The 24,530-nt window shown below is 45.0% G+C and overlaps 1 protein-coding gene across 3 annotated transcripts in view; it reads left to right on the forward strand.

Moving 5' to 3' along the window:
- Nucleotides 1-348: 348 nt before the first annotated feature.
- The window catches only part of MAP4K2 (mitogen-activated protein kinase kinase kinase kinase 2), an 81,395-nt gene continuing 57,213 nt past the window's right edge, over nucleotides 349-24,530 (forward strand). The window contains exons 1-4 of one of the 3 annotated variants that reach the window (XM_029612497.1): nucleotides 349-540; nucleotides 16,831-16,917; nucleotides 19,457-19,514; nucleotides 20,572-20,662. In XM_029612497.1, the coding sequence (XP_029468357.1) occupies nucleotides 427-540; nucleotides 16,831-16,917; nucleotides 19,457-19,514; nucleotides 20,572-20,662 (350 nt within the window). In that variant the 5' untranslated portion in view covers nucleotides 349-426. The remainder of the gene's footprint in view (nucleotides 541-16,830; nucleotides 16,918-19,456; nucleotides 19,515-20,571; nucleotides 20,663-24,530) is intronic. The other 2 variants (XM_029612496.1, XM_029612498.1) reach the window with 2 other exon arrangements.

The raw sequence follows: 24,530 nt of genomic DNA on the forward strand, positions 1-24,530 counted from the left end.
TACACTTCCCCTCCCCCGTTCCTGCTGCTGAGCCTCGCGCGCTTTCCCTCTGTTACCAGCACCGTGCTGAAAACCAGCACGGCTTGCTCTTAGAGTGACTGCTGTTCGCTGTAGTTATTTCGATGTGTTATGGTGTAGAAAGACTCTGGGATTCTGTTTAGCAGCCGGCGCTGAACACGGAAAAAAAAAAACCCCAAAAAAACAATGGAGGACGCAGCAGAGCCCCAAGCATGAGGTGCTGCTCCCGGAGCGTGACTGGAGTAAGGACCCAGAAGGCGAGGTGGTGCTGCTGCCTTGGGCGAGAGGAGGAAGCAGGAGGGGGAGGTGGTAGTAGATGCGGGGGCGGGGAATGGGAGGGAGCCATTGGGGTAGGGAAGGAGGAGCTGGCCGGAACGCTCTTGAGTTGCTCCTCCGCATCTCCCCGCTATGAGCTACCCGCAGCCCCCGGCCCAGCTCCGCGATGTCTCCTTGCAAGACCCACTACAGCACTACGAGCTTATCCAGCGCGTGGGAAGTGGCACCTACGGGGACGTCTTTAAGGTGAGGGGGGAGGAGGTCCTGAGAGCCAGGATGGAGGGGGGGGACGGGGGGGGGACGGCGGAAGTGGTCTTCGGGGTGAAATGGGGGCAGGGGGGACCTTGGGGAGTGGCAGGAGGAGGGAGGGGGATAAGAGTGGTAAAAGATCTGGCAGGGTCAAGAGGCAGGAAAAGGGGGTTCTGGGTAAGGGTGGGGGAGCAGGATTGTGAAACAGGTCGGGAGCGGGGATGGGATGCTGGGAGGTAGTAGGAGGAGGGGGCCAGAGATGTCCTGTTACAGGTGGCGCAAAGGGGCGCGAGGTGGGCAGAGAAGGGCCCCTGTGGCAGAAAGGCTGTGTCTCAATTATAACGGGCTGAAAATAGGATTTTAGCCAAATTTGGAGCGTGGCACAGACAGAGGACTCTCTTCAGGTGTTTGTGTGTCCCTAAGGTGGGAGTAACCTTCTTGTACCATAAGAGGCATCCCTAGAATGTCCTTGTTCACACATAAGAGACTGCGTGGGGAGAGGCACTGTACACACAGCAGTGACTTGGAGGCAGCTGTTTCACCCCTTTGCCAGCTGTTTCACCCCTTTGCCAGCTGTTTACCCGAGACATGGAGCAAGTCACCTGAAAGGCTGAGAGTGAGCGTTGACGGCTGCTGGGCGTCTCTTCCTGAGCTGGGCGCTGCTTCCTTCCTGTGTTTCGAAGCAGACAACTACACTTCACACACACACACACACACACACACTTTGTTTTCTCACTTCCTCTTATCCTCTCATCCCTCCCCTCCCTCTCTCTCTATCTTCCTATACTGTCCTCCTTCCTATCATCCTTCCTCTCTCTCTCCTCTGCTACCAATTCCTTCCTTCTCTCTCCACCCCCTATTCCTCCCCTTCTGCATATTTTTTCCTCCTATTCTGTCTTCTTCCTCTTATTTTCTATTTGCTCACTAGCTTTTTTTTTTTTCTTCTAGTTCCCCTTTTACATCTGTTTCCTTGCCCCTACTCTCTCTTTTCCTCTTTTCTCTGTTAACAAGGACACCCACTAGCCTGATAATAACAACAGAAAACACAGCCTAAGTTCCCCAGTCTATTTTCCATCTACAGCAACTCTTTTTTTTGTTTGTTTGTTTGTCTTGAATTTGGGGAGGAGGGCAGGTTAAGCAATACACTGAGCAGGAACAGCATACAGCTTAATTGGAAGGTTTTAGTTTAAGGAGCGTGCTCTTCTGCTCACTGTAAATTATTCCTCTTTCATTTTCTTCCCCAAGCTCTTTGCAGCCGTCTGTAGTAGAGGAAATGGTACAAGAGGGAGGGGGCAGTTACACAGGAGAACAGGAAACCTGGGTGTGTCCACAAGAAGGAACAGGAGCAAAGCAGAGGACCAGAAAGCCTCAGCTCATACCTCTGTCGCTCTGAGAGAGAGTGTCATACACACATGGTGTGGGAAGGGGAGAAACAGATAAGGAGCCAATATTTATGGATATAGCAATATCAAAATCAGGACCACTGGCACGGTGAAGCTCAGGGAAAAGAAAGACAGAAACAGTGAGAGACAATCTGTTCTTGCTTTGTGGAGTGAGAGGTTCTGTGCTTTGCAGCCCTGGAGATACCCAGCATGGAAAGGAGTGCGGGTGGGGGGTCTGTCATTGTAGTTGTAGTTCTCACTCCCTTTTCCTGTCTCTCCTATCCCTCCTATGCCTCCCTTGGGTCACTTCCATTGTCACTACTAACAATTACTTATAAAGATTCTAGACACCTTCATATATAGAACTCAATGTATATATATTTTTCAATTGTGCTTCACTTTTATCATCATCAATCTCTACAAATATTGTTTTAATTTAAATTTGCACATAAATCAAAGTTCAACTTAACTTAGTCTTGTAGTTGTATATTCTCTCTTTTCTGCCGCTTATGCTGACACAGTGTTTTGAGATCAGTATCAGGGGAGAGACATACATTGAAGAAATAGTCTCTTTTTAATAGCTATATTAAAACGGATTTGTAAACCAATCAGACTTCTTGTCTAGGAAATCAATCAGTGATCATTTAACCCCTCCCCGCAAAGCATTACTTAAAAATCATTTTAAATCACTGCATTTCATTCGATGGACCTCCTTCATGCTATTGGAGTCTACAGTCTGTAGTGTAACTATACAGAATTGCTCTCTTAAATTTAATCGACTTTCTCGATCTTCTTGAGGGACCTTACGTGTTTGATAACAGTATATCTTAACTCTTTAAAGGTATGGTTATGTTGAACGGAATGAGGTACCATTGGTGCCTGGAACTTCTTTGTGTGCATGTAAGATGTTCTCTTATACCCCATTTAGTGCATCCAGTATAGAGTTTTAAACACGGACATTATATAGCGTACAATCCAAAACAGTTTTCCTCTTAAGGCATCGTAGTAGTGATTCACTGGATGTATCCAGTTGCCACCTTCCATAGGTTTAGCACAAATCACACCATTTACAAAAGCAATGACCTAGAGAAATGGGCAAAGCACTTTGTTCAATAGAAGGGGAGGCTGATTTAATTACTAGGTCCTTAATATTAGGGTCCCACAAATATAATATCAAAGGCTCCTCTAAAAACACCTTGTGCCTGCATTGCCTCTAGGAGCAGGTGCAAGAGACTGCCTCAACAGCAGCAAGACTCTCTCTTATCACTGGTGCATCATGGCCTGGGGTGTGGAAAACATGAGCTTCATTCTATCTATGATGCTTTCGAGACAGCATTGAGAGTCTCTGCAGCAGGAATGTGCATCTGCAGAATGGCATGGCTGCGGGCCTCAGAGCTCTGACCAGAGGTACAGGAAAGACTCGCTGACTTGCCGTGCGAGGCAGGGTCAGAGGAAGTCTTTCTATCGCCAGAGGAAGTACTATCCTCCAGCCCCTTCCTTCCATTCGTAGAGGGTGAGCTCACATGGCTGTCCCAGGCAACAGAGAGCTCCCAACCCTCAGTCGGCTCCCTAGCCAAATCCAGGGAAGGTGTTTTGACTGGATCCTAGAGAGCATAAGCCAGCCACCTGTACCCAAATTGCTCACACACCCCCTCCCCCAGGTTACATTTCTTTGCAGATCTGTGGCTCAGTATAATCTTGGACCAGTGAGTTCTATCTGTCAAGGGTACCAATTAAACCTATTGGGTACCCTGTCAAATTGCCCCCCCCCCCCCCCCCGATGCCCGTTTGGAGTGTCAATAGTGCATCAGGAGGTACTGTTATGGGAGCTCTCTGCCCTCTTAATGGTCAAAGCAGTCGAGCCTGTCCCATCAAGGCAGGGATTCTACTACCGGTATTTTCTGATTCCAAAGAGAACGGGGGACTCCATCCCAACCTGGACCTGAGGGCCTTGAACAAGTTTCTGAAAAAATAAAAGTTTAGGATGGTTTCCCTGGGCACCCTGATTCCCCTCCTGCAAAAAGGGGATTGGCTATGTTCCCTCAATTTAAAGGATGCATACACTCACATCGAGGTCTTCCCAGGTCACAGGAAGTATCTCAGATTTGTGGTGGGAAAATAGCACTCTTTCGAATTTGAAACGGGGAATATCTTTCCAAAATCCCCCTATCCAAATTGTCCTAACAACGGATATGTCCACCTTGGGGTGGGGAGCTCAATTAGAGTGGCTCTGCACCTAGGGCTTATGGTCTGCCTAGGAAGCATGGTGTCAGATTAACTTCCTGGAGCTCCCGGCAATCAGAGATTGGCTGTCTAGCAGAATTGTCCTGATATAAACAGACAACCAAGTTGCAATGTGGTATGTCAATAAACAGGGGGGCACAGGGTCCCACTTCATGTGTCGGGAAGTGGTCCAGATCTGGTTCTGGGCCCTGTCCCATGGGATGGTACTTAGGGCCATGTATCTGGCTGGAATAAAGAATGTTATAGCAGACAGACTTAAGTCGTGCCTTCAAACCCCAAGAATGGTTTCTGGACCAGGGGGTAGCGAACCGGATCTTTCACCTCTGGGGGAACCCGGATGTGGACTTATTCACATCCCCCTGCAATAGGAAGGTAATTCAGTTCTGCTCCCTGTTCAGGTCAGATGGCAAACCAGCCTAGGATGCCTTTCCTTACATTGGGGCAGGGGTCTTCTGTATGCTTATCCTCCAATTCTTCTAGCCACGAAGACTATCTTGAAGCTTCGTGAGGACTGCGGGACTGTGATCCTCATAGACTCTCATTGACTGAGACAGATTTGGTTTCCACTCCTTCGGGAAGTTGTCCGTCCAGAAACTGATGAGTAGGGGACTTCCCCAGATCTCATCACGCAAGATCAGGGCAGGCTGCAGCATCCCAACCTCCAGGCCCTGTCGCTCACAGCCTGGATGTTGAGAGGTTAATCCTGCAGCCACTTGATGTCTCTGAGAATGTGTCTCGGGTCCTGGTGGTGTCCAGAAAGCCTTCCACTAGAAAGGCCTATGGACTGAAGTGGAGGAGGTTTTCTGTGTGGGGTGAGCAGAAGGCCCTAGATCTGTTCTCCTACCCCATGCAAAAACTGCTTGATTACCTTCTACACCTATTGGAGGCTGGCTTGAAAACCAACTTCGTTAGAGTCCATCTGAGTGTAATTGGCAAGTACCACCAAGGTGTAGATGGTGCGTCCATCTCTGTATAACCAATGGTTGTTCGCATCATGCGGGGCCTGCTTCAATTGAAGCCTCCCTTAAGGTCTCCTGCTGTGTCTTGGGACCTCAACAAGGTGCTATCTCAGCTGATGAAAGCTCCTATTGAGCTGCTGCGCTCTTGTGACTTGAAGTATCTGACCTGGAAGGACATATTTTTGGTGGTGGTTACTTTAGCACGCAGGGTCAGTGAGCTCCAGGCCTTAGTGACTTATCCACCTTATACCAAATTTTATCATGATAGGGTGGTCTTTTGTACGCACCCTAAGTCTCTGCCTAAGGTGATGACAGATTTCTATCTTAACCAGTCAATCTTCCTGCTAACATTATTTTCCCTGGCCCCATTTGCACGAAAACGAACGAGCCCTGCACAGTTTGGATTGCAAGAGAGCCTTAGCCTTCTATCTGGAGCGGACAGAAGCCCATATAGACAGTCCACCCAACTTTTAATTTCTTTTGACAGGAATAGGTTGGGAGTTGCTGTTGCCAAACAGACACCATCCAATTGACTAGCAGACTGCATCTCCTTCTGTAATGCCCAGGCGAGACTGCATCTTGGTGGTCACATCAAGGCTCATTCTGTTAGAGCCATGGCAAATTCGGTGGCCCACTTGCAAGCATAGAAACATAGAAACATAGAAATAACGGCAGAAGAAGACCAAACGGCCCATCCAGTCTGCCCAGCAAGCTTCACACATTTTTTCTCTCATACTTATCTGTTTCTTTTAGCTCTTGGTTCTATTTCCCTTCCTCCCCCACCATTAATGTAGAGAGCAGTGATGGAGCTGCATCCAAGTGAAATATCTAGCTTGATTAGTTAGGGGTAGTAGGGGTAGTAACCGCCGCAATAAGCAAGCTACACCCATGCTTATTTGTTTTAACCCAGACTAGGTTATACAGCCCTTACTGGTTGTTTTTCTTCTCCCCTGCCGTTTGAAGCAGAGAGCTATGCTGGATATGCGTGAAGTATCAGTTTTTTCTTCTCCCCTGCCGTTGAAGCAGAGAGCTATGCTGGATATGCATCGAAAGTGAAGTATCAGGCACATTTGGTTTGGGGTAGTAACCGCCGTAACAAGCCAGCTACTCCCCGCTTTGTGAGTGTGAATCCTTTTTTCTTCTCCCCTGCCGTTGAAGCTATGCTGGATATGCGTGAAGTATCAGTTTTTCTTTTCCCCTGCCGTTGAAGCAGAGAGCTATGCTGGATATGCGTGAAGTATCAGAGAGCTATGCTGGATGTGCATCGAAAGTGAAGTATCAGGCACATTTGGTTTGGGGTAGTAACCGCCGTAACAAGCCAGCTACTCCCGGCTTTGTGAGTGCAAATCCTTTTTTCCACATTTCCTCTTGCTGTTGAAGCTTAGAGTGATGTTGGAGTCACAGTAACCATGTGTATGTTTATTGAATAAGGGTATTGTGTCCAGGCAGTAGCCATCATTCTGGCGAGTCACCCACTCTTCATTGGCGGCCTCTTGACTTTATGGATCCACAGTGTTTATCCCACGCCCCTTTGAAGTCCTTCACAGTTCTGGTCTTCACCACTTCCTCCGGAAGGGCATTCCAGGCATCCACCACCCTCTCCGTGAAGAAATACTTCCTGACATTGGTTCTGAATCTTCCTCCCTGGAGCTTCAAATCGTGACCCCTGGTTCTGCTGATTTTTTTCTTATGGTAAAGGTTTGTTGTTGCCTTTGGATCATTAAAACCTTTCAAGTATCTGAAAGTCTGTATCATATCTCCTCTGCTCCTCCTTTCCTCCAGGGTGTACATATTTAGATTCTTCAATCTCTCCTCGTACGTCATCCGATGAAGATCCTCCACCTTCCTGGTCGCCCTTCTCTGTACCGCTTCCATCTTGTCTTTGTCTTTTTGTAGATACGGTCTCCAGAACTGAACACAGTACTCCAGGTGAGGCCTCACCAAGGACCTGTACAAGGGAATAATCACTTCCCTTTTCTTACTCGATATTCCTCTCTCTATGCAGCCCAGCATTCTTCTGGCTTTTGCTATCGCCTTGTCGCATTGTTTCGCAGACTTCATATCATTAGACACTATCACCCCAAGGTCCCTCTCCTGCTCCGTGCACATCAGCCTTTCCCCCCCCATCGAATACAGTTCATTCGGATTTCCACTCCCCATATGCATGACTTTGCACTTCTTGGCATTGAATCTCAGCTGCCATATCTTCGACCACTCTTCCAGTTTCCTTAGATCCCGTCTCATTCTCTCCACTCCTTCCGGCGTGTCCACTCTGTTGCAGATCTTGGTGTCATCCGCAAAAAGACAAACCTTACCTTCTATCCCGTCCGCAATGTCGCTCACAAAGATATTGAACAGGACCGGTCCCAACACCGATCCTTGCGGTACACCACTTAAAACCGCTCTCTCTTCAGAGAAGGTTCCATTTACCATCACACATTGTCTTCTGTCCGTCAACCAATTTGCAATCCAGGTCACCACCTCGGCACTCACTCCCAAGCTTCTCGTTTTATTCACCAGTCTCCTGTGCGGAACCGTATCAAAAGCTTTGCTGAAATCCAAGTATATGATATCGAGTGCTCTTCCTTGATCCAATTCCTTGGTTACCCAGTCAAAAAAGTCAATCAGATTTGTTTGACAGGATCTTCCCCTGGTGAATCCATGTTGCCTCTGGTCCATCAATTCTCCGGACTGTAGATAGTTCACTATTCTCTCTTTCAGCAGTGACTCCATTACTTTTCCCACCACCGAAGTGAGGCTAACCGGTCTGTAGTTGCCAGCCTCCTCCCTGTTCCCACTCTTGTGAAGCGGGACCACCACCGCTCTTCTCCAATCACTCGGCACCACTCCCGTTTCAAGGGATCTATTGAACAGGTCACACAGCGGACCCGCCAGAACATCTCTGAGCTCCCTCAATATCCTTGGATGAATCCCATCAGGCCCCATGGCTTTGTCCACTTTCAGGTTCTTTAGCTCTTCCCACACATTTTCTACTGTAAAAGGATTTTCATCTATTCCATTTCCTTCCAGTTTCTTGTTGTGTAGAGATGGTCCTTCTCCAGGGTCTTCTTTAGTGAACACAGAGCTGAAGTATTCGTTTAATATTTCTGCCATTTCTTCGTCTCTCTCCACACATTGATCATTATCACCTTTCAATTTCACTATACCACTTTGGACCTTTCTCTTTTCGCTGATGTATCTGAAAAATGTTTTGTCACCATTTTTTATCTCCTTGGCAATCCTCTCTTCCGCTTGAAGAGCGGAGGAGATCTGCAGGGCTGTGATGTGGAGTTCTCTCCATACAATTTGCATCTCACTACTGTCTGGATAGGGCTGGCCAATGAGACAGGTTCAGCCAGTTTGACCTTCGGAATCTCTTTGAACTGTTGAACCCAACTCTCCTTGCCTAGGGCCCATTGTTTGGGTTCTGGCTGTCTCCCCCCTTGTTACCAACAGCACTGTGGTTGTTGTGCTCATTGGCACCTGGTTGGTACTTGTTGGTCCCCCTTTTGTGTTGGGGAGCAGTCTGCAGCTAGGGATTCATCCATGTGCGAGGACTGCCATCCTGCTTGTTCTAGGAAAAAGCAGAGTAGCTTATTTGAGACAAGTGTTCTCCTAGGACAGCAGGATGTTAAGTTCTAACAAAACCTGCCCGCCACCCCGCAGAGTTGGGTTTCTCCTATTTTTTTGTTTAAGTTTTATCGTTAATTCTATATTATGAGACTGAAGAGGGACCCCGTGTAGATGCATGGAATAGGACATGCTGGGCATACTCAGCATGCACAGTCAAAGTTCCAGAAACTTTGACATAATTTTCCCATGCCGGGCTCCATCCGATGATGTCACTCATGTGAGCACTAACATCTTGCTGTCCTAGGAAAACATCTGTTACAGGTAAACAACTTTTGCTTTACTCTTTCAGATAATTAGTCAATGGGACACTCCATGAAGTTAATAAGTAGAAGTTTAAAACAAATAGAAAATTATTTTTCACTCTACACACAGTTAAGCTCTGGAATTCATAGCTGGAGGATATGGTTAGTGCAGTTAATGTAGCTGTGTTTATAAAAGGTTTGGATAAATTGTTGGAAAAGAAGTCCATTAATTGCTATTAATCAAATTGTCTTCGAGAATATTCACTGCTATTACTGGCATTTGTAGCATGGGATCTATTTAATGTTTGGGTACTTGCCAAATACTTGTAACCTGGATTGGCCACTGTTGGAAACAGGATGCTGGGCTTAATGGACCCACAATCTGACCCAGTATGGCAATTTCTTATGGTCATGTTTTTTTGTCTTATGTTCTTTTACCAATCTATATTATATCAGTTGGGTCCTGTCAAAAAATATATATATACAGCTTTTATAGGAGGCCACAGACATTTCCCAAAATCTAATCATTAAAGATTGCCCTTTGCATTTAAAATCTTCCAGTTCTGAACATAGATGCCTAAATCTAAAAAACTGAGTAATAGATAGTCCTAACTTTAAGGGACATGGATGATAACTTTCAAACCTTAATAAATGTATTCTTCTCCACAGGTTTCCAATATAGCTATGTTTGTATATATCTTTCTTGCTTGGAAATAAAAATATCTAAAAAAGATATTTTCCATGGAATATCATGTAGAGTATTAATCCAGTGATGCAATGTATAGAGTGCCTCTACTGATGATGTCCAAATAAAGAAAATATTGTTTATATATTGTGACCACATTAGAATTAAAGACAACCACTGTATTTCCTAGCGTGTAGCAGATGGACTCAGAACCAATGGGTATAGTGTATTCCTGATAGCAGTTGGAGACGGATCAGATTTCAATCTGACGTCAGCCCCTAGTACATATACCCCTGCAGGAAGTGCAGCTCTTCAGTATTTTCCATAGCAGTTAGGGACTCAATGCCCACTAGCACAGCATTAGAGTAAATTTTACCAAACAAACCCAAATTAAGAAGAAATCTTACCTCTACAGATGAGCCCCGCTCTCCTGCGGAGACACCCGGTGGGTCCCTCCCCCAGTCGAGATTCCCGAGGCGATTTCCGCAATCCCTCGGAGGTAAGCCTCGGTCTGGCGGCCGACCTTTGGCAGGTACCTAGCCCCTGACATCGGGTGAGGCTGAGAGGCAGCAGGTGCAATCTCGAGCGCGGCGGTGAAGGTAGTTGCCCTCTCCCCCCGCAGCCGGAGACTGCCCGGAACGAAACCAGGAAGCGCCGGAACAAGGTAAGGTAGAAATCTATTTTAATATTACATGGTTTTTATTATTTTATAAAAATTACATAAACAAATACATCAAGAGGGGAGTGACTCTGAGCCACTCCCCCCTAACTAGGAACCCAAGTAATCCAATTATTACTTTTCACCCCAAGCCCACCTACCCCCAACCCCAGCCCATAAACAGGATCCATCGTCCACTGATGAGGTAATATGAAGAACAAGAAAAAGAATCCAAAGCCAACCAACTAGGTAAAGTAGTATGAGGTCATAGTCAAGGGAATCCACACGATATCACTCATTCAGGACTGCACTGCAAACACGTTGTGGCAAAGACTGCAAGTAGACATACCAAGTGTCGAGAAATCGCTTCTTATGTCATGGAGACATCCGCATGAGCGCTGCATCCAGAAGCATCATACGATGAAAACTGTTGCGTCAAGTCCAATATGATGGAGGAGTTAGATCCCTCCAGTGCATCAATATAACCTTCTTTCCCACTAAGCAAGCCTTACGGATAAGTAATCGAGGTCCCAAACCACGAATTCGCAATAGAGTAATGCAACCAAAAAGCAACCCCAGTGGCGAAACAGGGATATGAACTCCTAATAGTGTGCCCAAATACCGCACCAATTTAGTCCAGAGGCTATGTATGGGAGGGCATTGCCAAAAGGCATTGGACAGCGAACCCAACTGGTGTCCACAACGTGTACACGCAGGGGAAGGAGAAATTTTAAGATGAAAGGCTCCTTGTGCCGATATATAGCATCTGCGTAAGAATTTGTATTGCATTTCTCTGAAATAAGAATTCACTGAGATTTGGGACACTCGTTTCAAGGGCGCTTTGAGTATATATGCAGAAATTGTAAATACCCCGTCTCCATTCCATCGTTCTACCAGAACAGAGCATGTGTCCACTACAGACAACTGTTTAAGAAGCTTATAATACTGTGATAGCGAAGGCACTTTTTCTTTTTCAAAGGAGAAAATAGCATCAAGCGATTTAAAGTGAGAGGCTTGCCTAAAGGATGAGGGGAGGGAACCCACATAATGCTGCAACTGTAAGTAAGGAAAGACCTCAGTGGCAGAGAGGGCATCATTTTCCCGAAGTTCTGCAAACGGCAAAATTTTCCCCTCCAAATTTAATACATGCCCTAACACACGTATACCTTGAAGATGCCACCTCTTAAATGCCACTGTTTGGGAACCCGAAGTGAAATCGGGATTACCTCTGATGGGAAGAAAATAGGCGCATATACGCGGTATTTGTAGTAATCTCGTAAGCCTTAGCCAGGAAGTTCTGATGGGCTTAGTAATGACGCTCTGCACAAAAAACATGGGCAAAGCAGCTGCTGGGGCTTGCAAAACAAATTTAAGAGAAAAAGAAGTGGCCAAAGCCCCATCTGCCGCGACGTTGATAACAGTGGAGCTATCTAAAAGCCAATCTCGCACCACCCGGAGATTGCTAGCCAAGTTGTAAAGAGCTAAATCAGTTACTCCTAAGCCCCACACATCCCCATTTCTCCCGCATCCAGACCAAGGGAATACGCGATTTCCCTCCTCGCCAATAAAAGATACGCTGAGCCTTGTCCAACTGTTTGAACTCAACTGAACGTAGCTGTAAAGGCAAGTTTTGAAATATATACAGCCACGCGCATCTTCAAAGCACAACTGTATTATACGCGCATAAAACCATGGCTCCACCTGAAATTAAACCCAAAACTCAATGTCTTTGCCCAGCATGCCATATTAGAGTGGCACAGCATGAGGAGACCACAGACATCTCAGAGGAGGAGCCAGAACCCCTGGAGGAAGGGGAACTCCCTCCGGGGACAGAGCCCCATCGAACTATGAGATGATTCTTCACCAAGGACGAACTTCCAGACCTAGTCACGCAAAGCCTGAAAGAGCTTGCCATTCCGGACACAAGCACCTCGGGGGAACCTAAGCCGAACCCACTTTTGGAGGGACTTCATCAGACCTCACGTTACTTCCCACTATTACAAGCAGTCCAGCAACTTATTGACCTGGAATGGGAGGCCCCAGAAACCACATTCAAAGGGGGCCGGGCTCTGGCAACCATGTATCCTCTGGACCCCGCCGCCAAAGATCTCCTGGCATGTCCAAAAGTGGATGCCATGGTCTGTGTGGTCTCGAAGCACACTACTATCCCAGTGGAAGGAGGAGCAGAGCTCAAGGATGCTCAAGACCGATGTCTGGAATCTATCCTCAAGCAGTCCTTTGACTTCTCTGCTATGTCTTTACAGATCGCGGGCTGCTGTGCCGTGGTGACACGCGCCTGCTTAGCACAAACCAGGAACAACACTCCGGGGGAAGCCCTGGATCTGGTACGCACGGCAGCCAGAGGAGTCTCATCCGCAGTGGCAGCCAGAAGACAAATCTGGCTCAGAAACTGGTCAGCCGACGCATCCTCCAAAACAAGACTCACAAGGATGCCCTTCAAGGGACAGCTCCTATTCGGAAGCGAACTAGAGAAACTAGCCAACAAGTGGGGCGAGTCCCCACTGCCACGGCTACTGGAGGACAGGAACAAGAGAAACCAGCGATCCTTCCTACGGACCTCCAGGTACAGAGGGTCACAGCGCTTCAATCCATATAGAAGCTCATATCCGGAGGCCCTCCCCTCAGGCCGGAGTCAGTCCTTTCGGAACAAGCACAATAAAAGAGGAGCCAGCTTGGGTCCAGGCCCCAGCCACACCCCACAATGAGAATCAGATGACCCATCCAAAGGAAGAAGCCATAGGGGGCAGACTGGCCCTATTCTACCAAAGATGGGTCGAGATAACTTTGGTCAAGTGGGTCCTCTCCATCATTCGAGAGGGATATTACCTGGATTTCCACCACCTCCCTCCGGACAAGTTTGTGAAATCTCCCTGCCACGACCCTTCCAAAAGAATGGCAGTGGAAGCTACACTGACCAGATTGCTAGCCTTAGAGGCTATAACACCGGTGCCTCCACAACAAATAAATACTGGCCATTATTCCATCTATTTTATCGTTCCCAAGAAGGAAGGAACGTTCAGACCTATCCTGGACCTCAAGGCGGTCAACCATCACCTGAAGATTCCCCGCTTCCGCATGGAAACCCTACACTTGGTAATAAGGGCGATACAACCAGGAGAGTGCCTTACTTCCCTGGATCTGTCGGAGGCCTACTACACATCCCGATCCATCAAGAGCATCAGTGTTTCCTACGCTTCTCGATCCTGGACTGTCACTACCAGTTCTGGGCACTACCCTTCGGGTTAGTCACTGCACCTCGGACGTTCACCAAGATCATAGTGGTAGTGGCAGCAGCACTGAGGAAGGAAGGAATCCACGTGCACCCTTATCTAGACGATTGGTTGATCAGAGCGAAATCCCCAGAGGAAAGCCACCAAGCCACCAACAGAGTCAAAACCCTACTGGAGAGCCTCGGTTGGGTGATCAACACAAACAAAAGCTGCCTGCAGCCTTTCCAATCTCTAGAATATCTGGGAGTCCGGTTCGACACCAAACAAGACAAGATCATCCTGACACTGACAAGGAGATCAAAACTAATGACCCAGTTACGAACCCTGTTGAGCGATCCTCGCCCCACAGCATGGGATTACCTACAAGTTCTCAGCCTCATGGCATCCTCACTGGAGGTAGTCCCATGGGCACGGGCTCACATGAGACCCCCTACAACGCTCTCTTCTATCACGATGGAATCCTCTGTCCCAGAACTACACCATCCGGTTCCAGCTCCCGAACAGAGTTCGGGCCCAGTTACGATGGTGGCTACAAGAAGCCCATCTGAGCCAGGGAACGAGACTATCCTCCTGGATGTTCAGGCTCGGGAGGACACTGCTTTTGCAAGGGCAGTACTAAGTGGGTCCCGGGCAGCCTCCCACCCGGTTCGGGAGTAGCCTTTATACATCCCATTGGTTCTGAATCCATCTGCTACACGCTAGGAAATGGAGAAATTACTTACCTAATAATTTCATTTTCCTTAGTGTAGACAGATGGACTCAGCATCCCACCCACGGCTGCTGTTACTCATGGAATTCTCGGGGGACATCCCCGGGAGCGAGGGAATCAAGGTAAGCCATGCTTTCCTTCATCTAGGACACCCATCCTACCGGGTGTCGACATTTCCCGGTTGAGGGCACTGGCGGTCTCCAGCTATAGCCAATTCAACCAGTCCAAATTAATCAAGTTAACCAAGTTATAAAGTTAATCAAGTTATTCATGTTATGAAGTTATTCAAGTTATTCTAATTAGTCAGTCACACATATATCCACAATGCTTTTTGAGGAGAATACTGAAGAGCTGCACTTCCTGCAGGGATATATGTACTAGGGGCTGACGTCAGATTGAAATCTGATCCGTCTCCAACTGCTATCAGGAGTACACTATACCCATTGGTTCTGAGTCCATCTGTCTACACTAAGGAAAATGAAATTATCAGGTAAGTAATTTCTCCAATATATAAATATATAATTCTTCAAAACTGGGATTGCTACATTAGGTGCCATGGAAGATCCTATGGCTATGCATTGAGTTCTTACATAATAATTTTCATCAAATATAAAATGATTATTGTAAAGTACCACAGGTGCTAAATGAATCATAAACTCATGGGTATATATGGTGGATTAATATGATTTTCTAAAACAGCTATAATTGGATGCTAAAGCATTTTGTGGAATATTGGTAAACAATGAAGTAACATCCATTCTTACCAACATTGCTTCCCATGGAATATCTTGGGCATATGATTTCACCTGTGGTACTTCTCTTTTTAGAAACCAGTCTATAAACATAGATAATGGTTCTTTTAACATGGATCCATTATAGTCTATTAGGTGGACTAGGTAAAGATTTTGGGATCTTAGGTGCCTCTATTTCTTTATTTAAAATCTTTTCTATACCATCGCTAAGTTATATACCATCATGTAGGCACATAAATTAATGTAGGTGGATGCATACTGTAGTACATTCTAACAGGTGCCACCAAAAGTTCAGTTACAATATATCGTTAAAGACAATCAATTGTTTAGTGAAGTAGGTCATGACCTACAATATATTGTTAAAGACAATCAATTGTTTAGTGAAGTAGGTCATGACCAGGTGTACCTGTAAGGTACTGTTCACGGGTAAAATTCATATTACAGTGTTTACAATTGTGTTTATTGTGATATAGAATTCATAGACTATTCTTAGAATAGTGCTGTGTGTTGGTGCTCTTCTGCCTATTCCTGTGTATTTTCTATTCTCCAGTCTCTTTATAAAATGCTTGTTTAAAAAGCCATGTTTTTAATCTTTTCTTAAAGGTTTTGAGATCTCTTTGCAATCTGATCTCTAGAGGCATTGTGTTCCAAAGTGTAGGGCCTGCTAAAGATAAGGCCCTTTCTCTCGCTTGGGTTAGTCTTGCTGTCTTTACTGAAGGAATGGTTAAGAGTGCTTTATTTGATGATCGAAGGTTTCTGTGTGGGACGTATACTCATAATGCTGTGTTTAGCCAGTCCAATTTTTCATCATGTATTAGTTTATGTATGGTACATAGGACTTTGTATTTAATTCTGTGTTCAATAGGTAGACAATGTAATTCCGCCAGGGTTTCAGTTATATGGTCCCTCCTCCTTTTTCCGGTTAGTATTCTAGCTGCTGTGTTTTGAAGTATTTGAAGTGGCCTTAATGTTGTATTCGGGAGTCCTAGTAAAAGGGCATTACAGTAGTCCATGCTGGAGAAAACTAGTGCCTGAAGTACTGTTCTGAAATCAGCTAGTTTTAGTAGTGGTTTTAGTTTTCTGAGTACCATGAGTTTTGCATAGCCTTCTTTTACTTTTAGCGATATGTGCTGTTTTAGATTGATTTCAGGGTCCATTATTATTCCAAGGTTTTGTACTTTTTCAGCTAGTTCAATTTTCTGGTTGTCTTTGAGGATTATTGGAGTTTGGATGATTTAAATATTTTTCCATTCTAAGGGTAGAAATTCTGTTTTTTTCAATATTAATCACAAGTTCCATTCGGTTTCGTAGTTGTTTTATAATGTCTAGGTACATGTTAGCTAGGTTTAACGTTTTCTCTAACGTGTCCTGTATTGGTAGAATTAGTTGAAGCTCGCCTGCATAAATGTAATGTATGATTCCTAGTCCTGCAAGCAGATGGCATAAGGGCAGCATGTGTATGTTAAAGAGGGTTGCAGACAGGGCTGATCCCTGCGGTACTTCTGTTTTGAGATTGACTTTTTCTGATAATGCATTGTTGATCTGAGCTTGGAAGAACCTATTATTTAGATATGAACTGAACCAGTTTATTGTTTTGCTGTGTAATCCGATTTCTTCTAGTCTATTTAGTAGTATTTTATGGTTTACTGTGTCGAAGGCTGCTGCTAAGTCTAGCATTATTAGAATGTAATGTTTACCGTTATCAAAACCTCTTAGAATGTTTTGTTTTGTTTTTTTTTTAATTTGACAATTTTTATTCATTATATAACAAGAACGCACAAGCACATAAGAAGCCAAACAAAGAATATACAGCATTCTCGAAGTGCACGAGAGCCACTACCCTGTGGCGCCTCGAAGAGGTAACCCCCATTCCCCCCCCCACCCCCCTCCCCCCTTACAGAGTATCCAAATAGTATCATACAACAAATACGAGTCTCCAATGATGTTATCTGTTAGCGAGAGAAGTAGTGTCTCAGTGCTGTAGTGCTTTCGAAATCCATGTTGAGATGAATACAGTATGTTATTGTTATCTAGGTGTTCAGTTAGTTTAGCTATTAAGGGAAGATTTGATACTGGGCAGTAGTTGTTCAGGATCAGGGGGTCACTGTTTTTTTTCTTTATGATTGGTTTTATAATTGCTTCTTTCAGTATATCTGGCATAGTTTCTTCTTCTAGGGATAGGTTTATGATCTTAGCTAATGTAAGGGAGACTGTGTTAGCTGTTTTCTTAAGTTCAAATGTTGGTATTGAGTCGATTTTGTGTGGGGCTGGGTTTATGTTTTTTAGCATGTATTCCACCTCCATCTCGGATATCTCAATAAATGACGACCATTGGTTAACGTCTCTTTTTTGCATTTTAATTTCTTGATTGGTAGTGGTTGGAAGTTTCTTTCTTAATTTAGTAATTTTGTCACTGTAAAAATTTGGCGATTTCGTTACATTTTGATTCTGGTAGATTTTGTGGTGATTCTTGTTCGTCATTGGTGAGATTTGATACTATTGAGAATAGGGTTCTTGGATTGTTAGCAAACTTTTCTATTTTATTGCTGTAGTATTCTTTCTTAACATTAAGGATTAGTTGTTTGTAAAAATGTATTTAGTTAGGGTATCGGTTGTTTTATGTTTTCTCCATCTTTTTTCCATTGATCTGGGAGTCCTTTTTGCATCTTTTACTTTTTCGTTATGCCAGGGATTATTTTGTATTGCTTCTTTTTTACGTATTGATTTGATGGGGTTGATTTCATCAGCTATTTTTTTGGTTGAGTCTAACCATGTTTCCGTAGCAGAACTGCAGTTGTTGTAATCAATATTTGTTAGTTTTTCCTCTAGTTTGTCGTTTAGTTTTTCAATATTAAAAGGTGGTCGATATTTAAATTCTATGGGTTTATAATTTTGTTTGATTTGAGGTTTAAGGAATTTTACATTGGAATGAATAAGGAAGTGATCTGACCAGGGAATTTGCGTGTAATCAGTTTTACAGTGTTTTAAACAGTTGTGGTTGATGAAGGTGAGATCCAGGGAGTGTCCAGCTTTATGTGTTGATTTGTCTGTTATTAGTGAGAAACCTAATGCTGTCATAGCGTCTATTAGTGTTTGGCATGTGTTTGATAATGGGTGGATGTCCATGTGAAGATTAAAATCTCCTAGCACTATGGTAGGTTTAGAGATGTTTAAGTGTGTAGTAAGGAACTGAATTAATGGTGAGATATTTAATTCTAGGAGGCTTGGGGGGCAGTAGATAAGGCATATTTGTATATTGTTAGTATCAAAAATGGCGATTTCATGATTTGGGGGGGGGGGGTGTTATTTGGATTGGTTTACATTTAAAAGTTTTTTCAATAATTAGTAAGAGTCCACCTCCGCGCTTATTTATTCTAGGGACTGAAAACATCTTGTAATTTCTGTGTGCTATTTGATTTTTAAGAACTACGCCTGCTTTTTTTTAACCATGATTCAGTTATTGCAACAAAGTTTGGTTTATTGTGATACAGTAAATCCGTGATGATTGGGGATTTTTTTGCGATTGATTGTGCATTTAGTAAGAGGAATGTTAGCATAAGTAGGTTGTTTATGGCTGAGTTTTTTTTAAATAGGGGTCCTTTTTATCTGTATAAGGTTATTGTGTGAGGTTTTCTTTGTCTCTTTTGTTCTATATCTTGTATTGTTCTTTAAATAATTATTTTCATATTTACCTTTGTTCATGCAGATGGAGATTGGTTGTTTAATTGGTAGTTCACCTTTCTTGTCCATTTTGCAAGTTGACAAGTTTTGACTTGTGGGTTGTAAGGTTGTTCTCGGTTGCTCAGGGCTGTACGAAGGGGCGTACAAAAGGGCATGCCCCTTTGTTGCGCCTCTTTGGTGGGTGACACTGGCGCCTCCGTTTCCCTCTCTGCAATTTAAATCCCCCCTCTTGGTGCGCTTAAAGCAGAATCATACTGCTCTCAAAACACTGTCAGTGTTGGCGTAAGAGGCACAAGAGAGGGAATATATAAGATTAAGTTAAATTGGAATTTTAAGTTGTATGTGCAAATTTAAATTAAAAAATATTTATAGAGACTGATGATGATAATGGTGAACTACAGTTGAAAAATACATATTCATTGGGTTCTATACATGTAGATCTCTAGTATTTTAATAAGGAATTGTTGGTACAGTGATAGGTAGATTTTGCTTTGTAGTTTGGATTTTTCTACTGGAGGTGCCATTGATCTGGTTTGGGTCGGAAGGATAAGGTACTTTCTCTCCCCCTGCCCTCTCTCTCCAGGGACTACTGTCTGTGGGTAATAGTCATCGAGTTGGGATGTGATGATGTCTCCAATATCTATCCCCTGCCATTCACCCTTTACCTTCCTCCATTTCCACCTCTTACCTATCACCAACCCTTCTTTTCTGCTACAGGCACGGAACACCAGGACAGGGGATCTCTCTGCTGTTAAGATTGTCAAGGTTGACCCAGGTAAGGAAGAAAACCCTCCAGATCCTCTTCCCTTCCTGTTCCTCAGCCTCTGCCCTCTTCCCGGCCTGACTATTTCTTAAGTGCCCAGAGGCACAGAAGCAGTGGGTGGGATTTCCACCAATGATGGTGGAGTCAGGGGAAGGAAGTGATTGGCAACAGTGATGAATCACACCCAGGGTTCCTGGAAGAGGTTTCCCCTGACCCATGCCCCACTATCTCTCCTCCCCAACCACCAAGTAGTATACTCCTCTCTTCCCCCCCCCCCCCCCCGATCAGTGAGATGTCTCTCTTTCTCATCCCTCATCAGCCTAGTGTCCCTCTCTTTTTTTCCCACTCCTCCAGAATCCCTCTCTTTTCCCACTTCTAATGGCAGTGGCTCTGAGCTTTGGCACAGACTGCACTCCCTCCTTCTCCAGCAGCACTGCGGCAGGCTCCAGCAAAAATCTCTTGCATGTCCCACGCGTGCATCTGGCTCCTGTGCTCTGCATTTCTGCTGGGGAGCACATCAGCCCAGGTGATAGCATGATGTGGTCACACAGTTGCCACCCTTCTTTTATTTTGTGGCGTGGAAATTAATGGCATAGCCTGGAAAAGTTGTCATCCTGAATATGTGGCACCATAAGCAGTTAACTATGCATGAATCCAAGCAGTTAACTATGCATGAATCTTATTTATTTATTTATTTATTTATTGTTTTTGTTATACCGAGTTTCATGATAGGCATCACATCAACCCGGTTTACAAATAACAAGGAGTGTAAAGCATAACGTAACGTAAAAAACAATATTTTCAATAAGAACCTTGAACTTTAAATACAGTGAATCAGAAAAAGGGAGAGGGAAAGTTACAAAAAACAAGGAAAATAAACTTGGGATGGAAGGGGAGAAATTGAACAGCACAATATTTACATTTCAGCCTATGTGTCCCCCACCTCCTGGCCCCTTCTCCCCTCTCTCCCAGGTCCTTTTGCTTTTATTTCTGATGTCCCTTCCCCTTCAGCCCTGGGGATGTGCTCCTGTACACAGCTCTGACTTGTTCCCCCTCTCTTCCTTCTCAGGAGATGACACCACCTCCATTCAACAGGAGATCAGCATGCTGAGGGCCTGTCAGCACCCCAACATAGTGGCTTATTTTGGTAGCTATCTCAGGTAAGTATTCACTCCATGTTTTTACCTGCTCTTTTTATCCTCCCCCCCCCTTTTCATGGCTCTGCACAGGCATTTGTGTTAGAAAGCTTCTGCATGTTGGTTACATGGTCCATCGGGCTATTTCTTTCCACGGTTTAATAAATTAGTCTATAAGGTGCCACCCGACTCCTGTCATTTTTGCTACACCAGGCTAACAAGGCTATCCCCTCTGAAGATTTTTTACCCATTGGGTGTTAAGGGCAAATGCAGGGAGCAGTTGTAAGATCTTGAGGTTAATTTTACATGGGGCAATAATTAAACAGTCTGCACTGGTGCAAACATTGTGGGTAGTTCTTACCCCCAGGGTGTGCACCAATAATCAAAGCAAAGCTATGTCTGTAGTTTTGCTTTGATTGTCATGAAAAAAGTACCCACAGAGACTTGTGCCTGCTTTTTCCAGGCAAAACAATGTGCATAGTTTTGAAAATCCAAACCTGCTTGTTGTAGCCTACCTCAACTTAAATTTGCCCACAGGAATGCCTCCACAATATGTGGGTAAAAGTAAGCACTGTGTTCACCCTCTGTGCCAGTAAAGGTATGCACCTTGTTCAACAGTTTGTTAAAAAATGCTATTTCTGCTGGTAAAACACAGTTTAGTCTTGGAAGTGGCTTTCATTCTTCTCTCTCCATGTCTATTTGATGTTGGTTTAATATGTTATCTTTCCATCCGCTATATGGTCTTCCTTTGGTTGTCCATTCATTTTAGCAATGCATGTAAACTTTTGGGGCAGGTTATTCCATGGCATTCTTATAAGATGGCTAAACCACATATTGTAGGACAGACTGTAAGCCTATTCTGTGTCGAATCTCTTCATTTCTGGGACTGTCTCTCTGTGTCACTTCTAGTGTCATTTTGACATCTCATTTCTGTTGTTGTTTGCTGTTCATGGATTGGTGTTAGAGTTCCATGTTTGGCACTGATTATGTAATTTGTCCAGTGATCTGGAACTGCTGAAACCTGACACAACTTGTTGCATTTTGGGAGTTTGTTCTGAACAGGGAAGGGGAAGCAAAGCTTCAGGGCCCTCCAGAATAAACTGGCAGTCTCTCCAGTAGTAACTCTTCACATAGGTACTGCTGTTCCAATGAAATAAAAGTTTACGGAATTAAAACCTCTTTACTAGTGACAATCTCGCACAAAACACATATTTCAGGAGGTGAATCATTATCTTCCCAACATTACAATTATCCACTACCCTGCTCAGTATCCCTTGTATTTACTGGCAAGCACTCCTATGGGGAAAGGGCTGTAAGGGTTTTATTTCTGGGACACTTGAACCTGTGTGCCTTGAATCACTTATCTCCTCCTTTTATGCAGCGGTTGTACATTCACTCTTTCCTTCTCTTTTGGCTTCAATACCAGAACAGCCACAGTACACCAACTGGAATAGTTAATGTAATCTCCTTCCCACAAAAAGGTGCATTGTTCCTCTGCAGGTTTCTAGAACACAGTCTAGTGAACTCGGTGATCAGGGAACTGCAGGAACAGGCTTTTCTCCACACTGCAATAGATGTAGATAGAATTTATGATCACATTGATTCTAATAACATCTTGGTAACAGAACAGAAGATCGGTTGATACTGAATAAAGCCATTATGACCAGCTGTATAAATAGTTGAAATCTCAGTATAATATGGGTTGACTATATGAAAGCCTTTGATAGCATCCCACAATATTGGATAATAAATTGTCTTGAAATAGAGGGACCTAGAAGTGAGAGAAAAATCAGATGGAGTAAGTGGAGTAAATATCTTTTACCAAGTCTTGCTGAGTACCCGCACGTGGTTACCTGGTTGCATAATCTAGTCTAATCCTCAGCCAGGCAGCTACTACTATTAAAGTATCTTCAATGTATGTACCCGGATCAGTCCAGACAGTGGGTTGTGTCCCCTGTCCAGCAGATGGAACCAGAGAAAAAAAAATAACTGAAAGGCATACCATATATGGGCATAGCTCACCCTGCGCTTCTCTGTATTTCTCTGGTTCCAGCAGATGCAGTCAGACGAACCTGTGGTTCCTCTCCTCAGAGATTTTTCAGTGTTTTCTTCTCATACTTTGCGTCAAGCAAGTATTAAAATAAAAAAAAAAAGGTTGGAACAGAGTTTTTAAATTTACAGGAGACAGTTCTGTCTCCTAGCTCTTAAGGAGTCCTAGGAGGGATTTCCCCTTGATTATTCAGCCTAGGACTCCAATTCCCAGTAGCCATAACAATTTCCCTACACAGGGGTGATACTGGTAGTCCAGTCTCTTGCCCTTACTGTTTTGGTCTCCCCTGAGATGTTCTTACCTCAGGTCCCCTTGCAGAGATGTTGCCATTCCTCTGTTGTGGTGAAAGTTCAACAAAGTTTAAAAAAAAAACAAAAAACAAAGGGGATTAAAGGAGACAGTATTTCTGCTTGTTTTAATTTGAAGCAGAGGGAAAAAGTCTATTTATGCGGCTGTTATGCCGACCAGCAGGGATTTAAGCGCCTCACAGTTGTTTTGCCAGCTCCTGCGTTTCACTATTTTTTTCAGCTCGGCTGATTTCTTGCCGCCTGATGCCGAGGTCACCTCTCTGCCTCGCCTGCGGGGAGCCTGCTTCGTGGCTCTCCCGCAAAGGGCTCTGCTCTGTCTGCTTACCTGGAGGAGAAGGACCCTCTGGGACTGCATCTAAGTCAATGACCCGGGGTCGGGTCGCTAAGCGTGTGTCCGGGCCAGCCCTCCCTCAGAAAATTGTGGGAATGGCGGCCATTTTGTGCCTGGACCTCGAAGCAGTTTCAGAGCCTCAGGGGGGAGGGGAGCCCGATTTATTACACTCTCCGCCTGACTTAAGCCCCATGGGCCCCCCTGTTACAAATTTTGATTCTCAAGGGGGCCTTCCCCCACAGGTACCTGGCAAGCCTTACCATGGTTTTTCCACAGAGTTCGTGCTTCTTCTACATAGGTCTTTTTTGGCCAGCTTGGAGGCACAGGGGGATCCTGTTCTGGGCCCTCACCCAGCTAAGATTCCTCATTTGGTCGGTGGCCAGTGCTTTGGCCCACCGGACCCGCAGGGGGCTATTAGGGTCCACACTGTACCCGGGGGCTTAGATACTCTTCACCCTCCGCAGCCTGCTCCTTTGCTAGATTCTGATTCAGAACCAGATCTGCTGCTTGTGAATCCACCCGTAGAAGGAGATGACCCATGGGTCCTGCGGTTATTTAAACGCGAGGAGCTGGATCCGCTTATTCCCTTTGTTCTGGATGAACTAGCGACTGAAGTCCCACCGGAAGATGCCACCAGTGCCTCCACTTCTGCCAGTGCAATCCTAGCTGGATTACGGGCTTCACCTCGTACCTTCCCATTTCATCCTATGCTTATGCAGCTCCTACTCCGCGAATGGGAATCCCCCGATTCTGGCCTCCGGGTGGGCAGGGCAATGGATAAGCTGTATCCCCTGCCAGATCCGGCCCTCTATATGCTTAAAGTCCCCAAGGTTGATGCTTCTGTGTCCGTGGTCACCAAACGCACTACCATCCCAGTGGTGGGGTCAACGGCTTTAAAAGATTTTCAAGACCGCAAGTTGGAACTATACCTCAAGTGAATTTTCGAGGTGCTGTCCTTAGGGGTCCATGCGACAGTGTGTAGCAGTCTCATGCAGCGGGCGAGCCTTAGGTGGGTTCAACAATTACTCAGCACCCAGAACCTCCCGGCTGCAGAGGCCGAACAAGCAGAGCGGCTCAAAGGGGCAATTGCGTATGGCGCTGATGCCCTTTATGATCTCTTTCGGGTGCAGGCAAGAGCCATGTTCTCCGTGGTCTCCACTAGGCGACTCCTTTGGCTACATAACTGGGTGGCGGATTCCTCGT

Source organism: Rhinatrema bivittatum, chromosome 8 (genome assembly GCF_901001135.1).
Source record: "Rhinatrema bivittatum chromosome 8, aRhiBiv1.1, whole genome shotgun sequence".
Lineage (NCBI taxonomy): Eukaryota > Metazoa > Chordata > Amphibia > Gymnophiona > Rhinatrematidae > Rhinatrema > Rhinatrema bivittatum.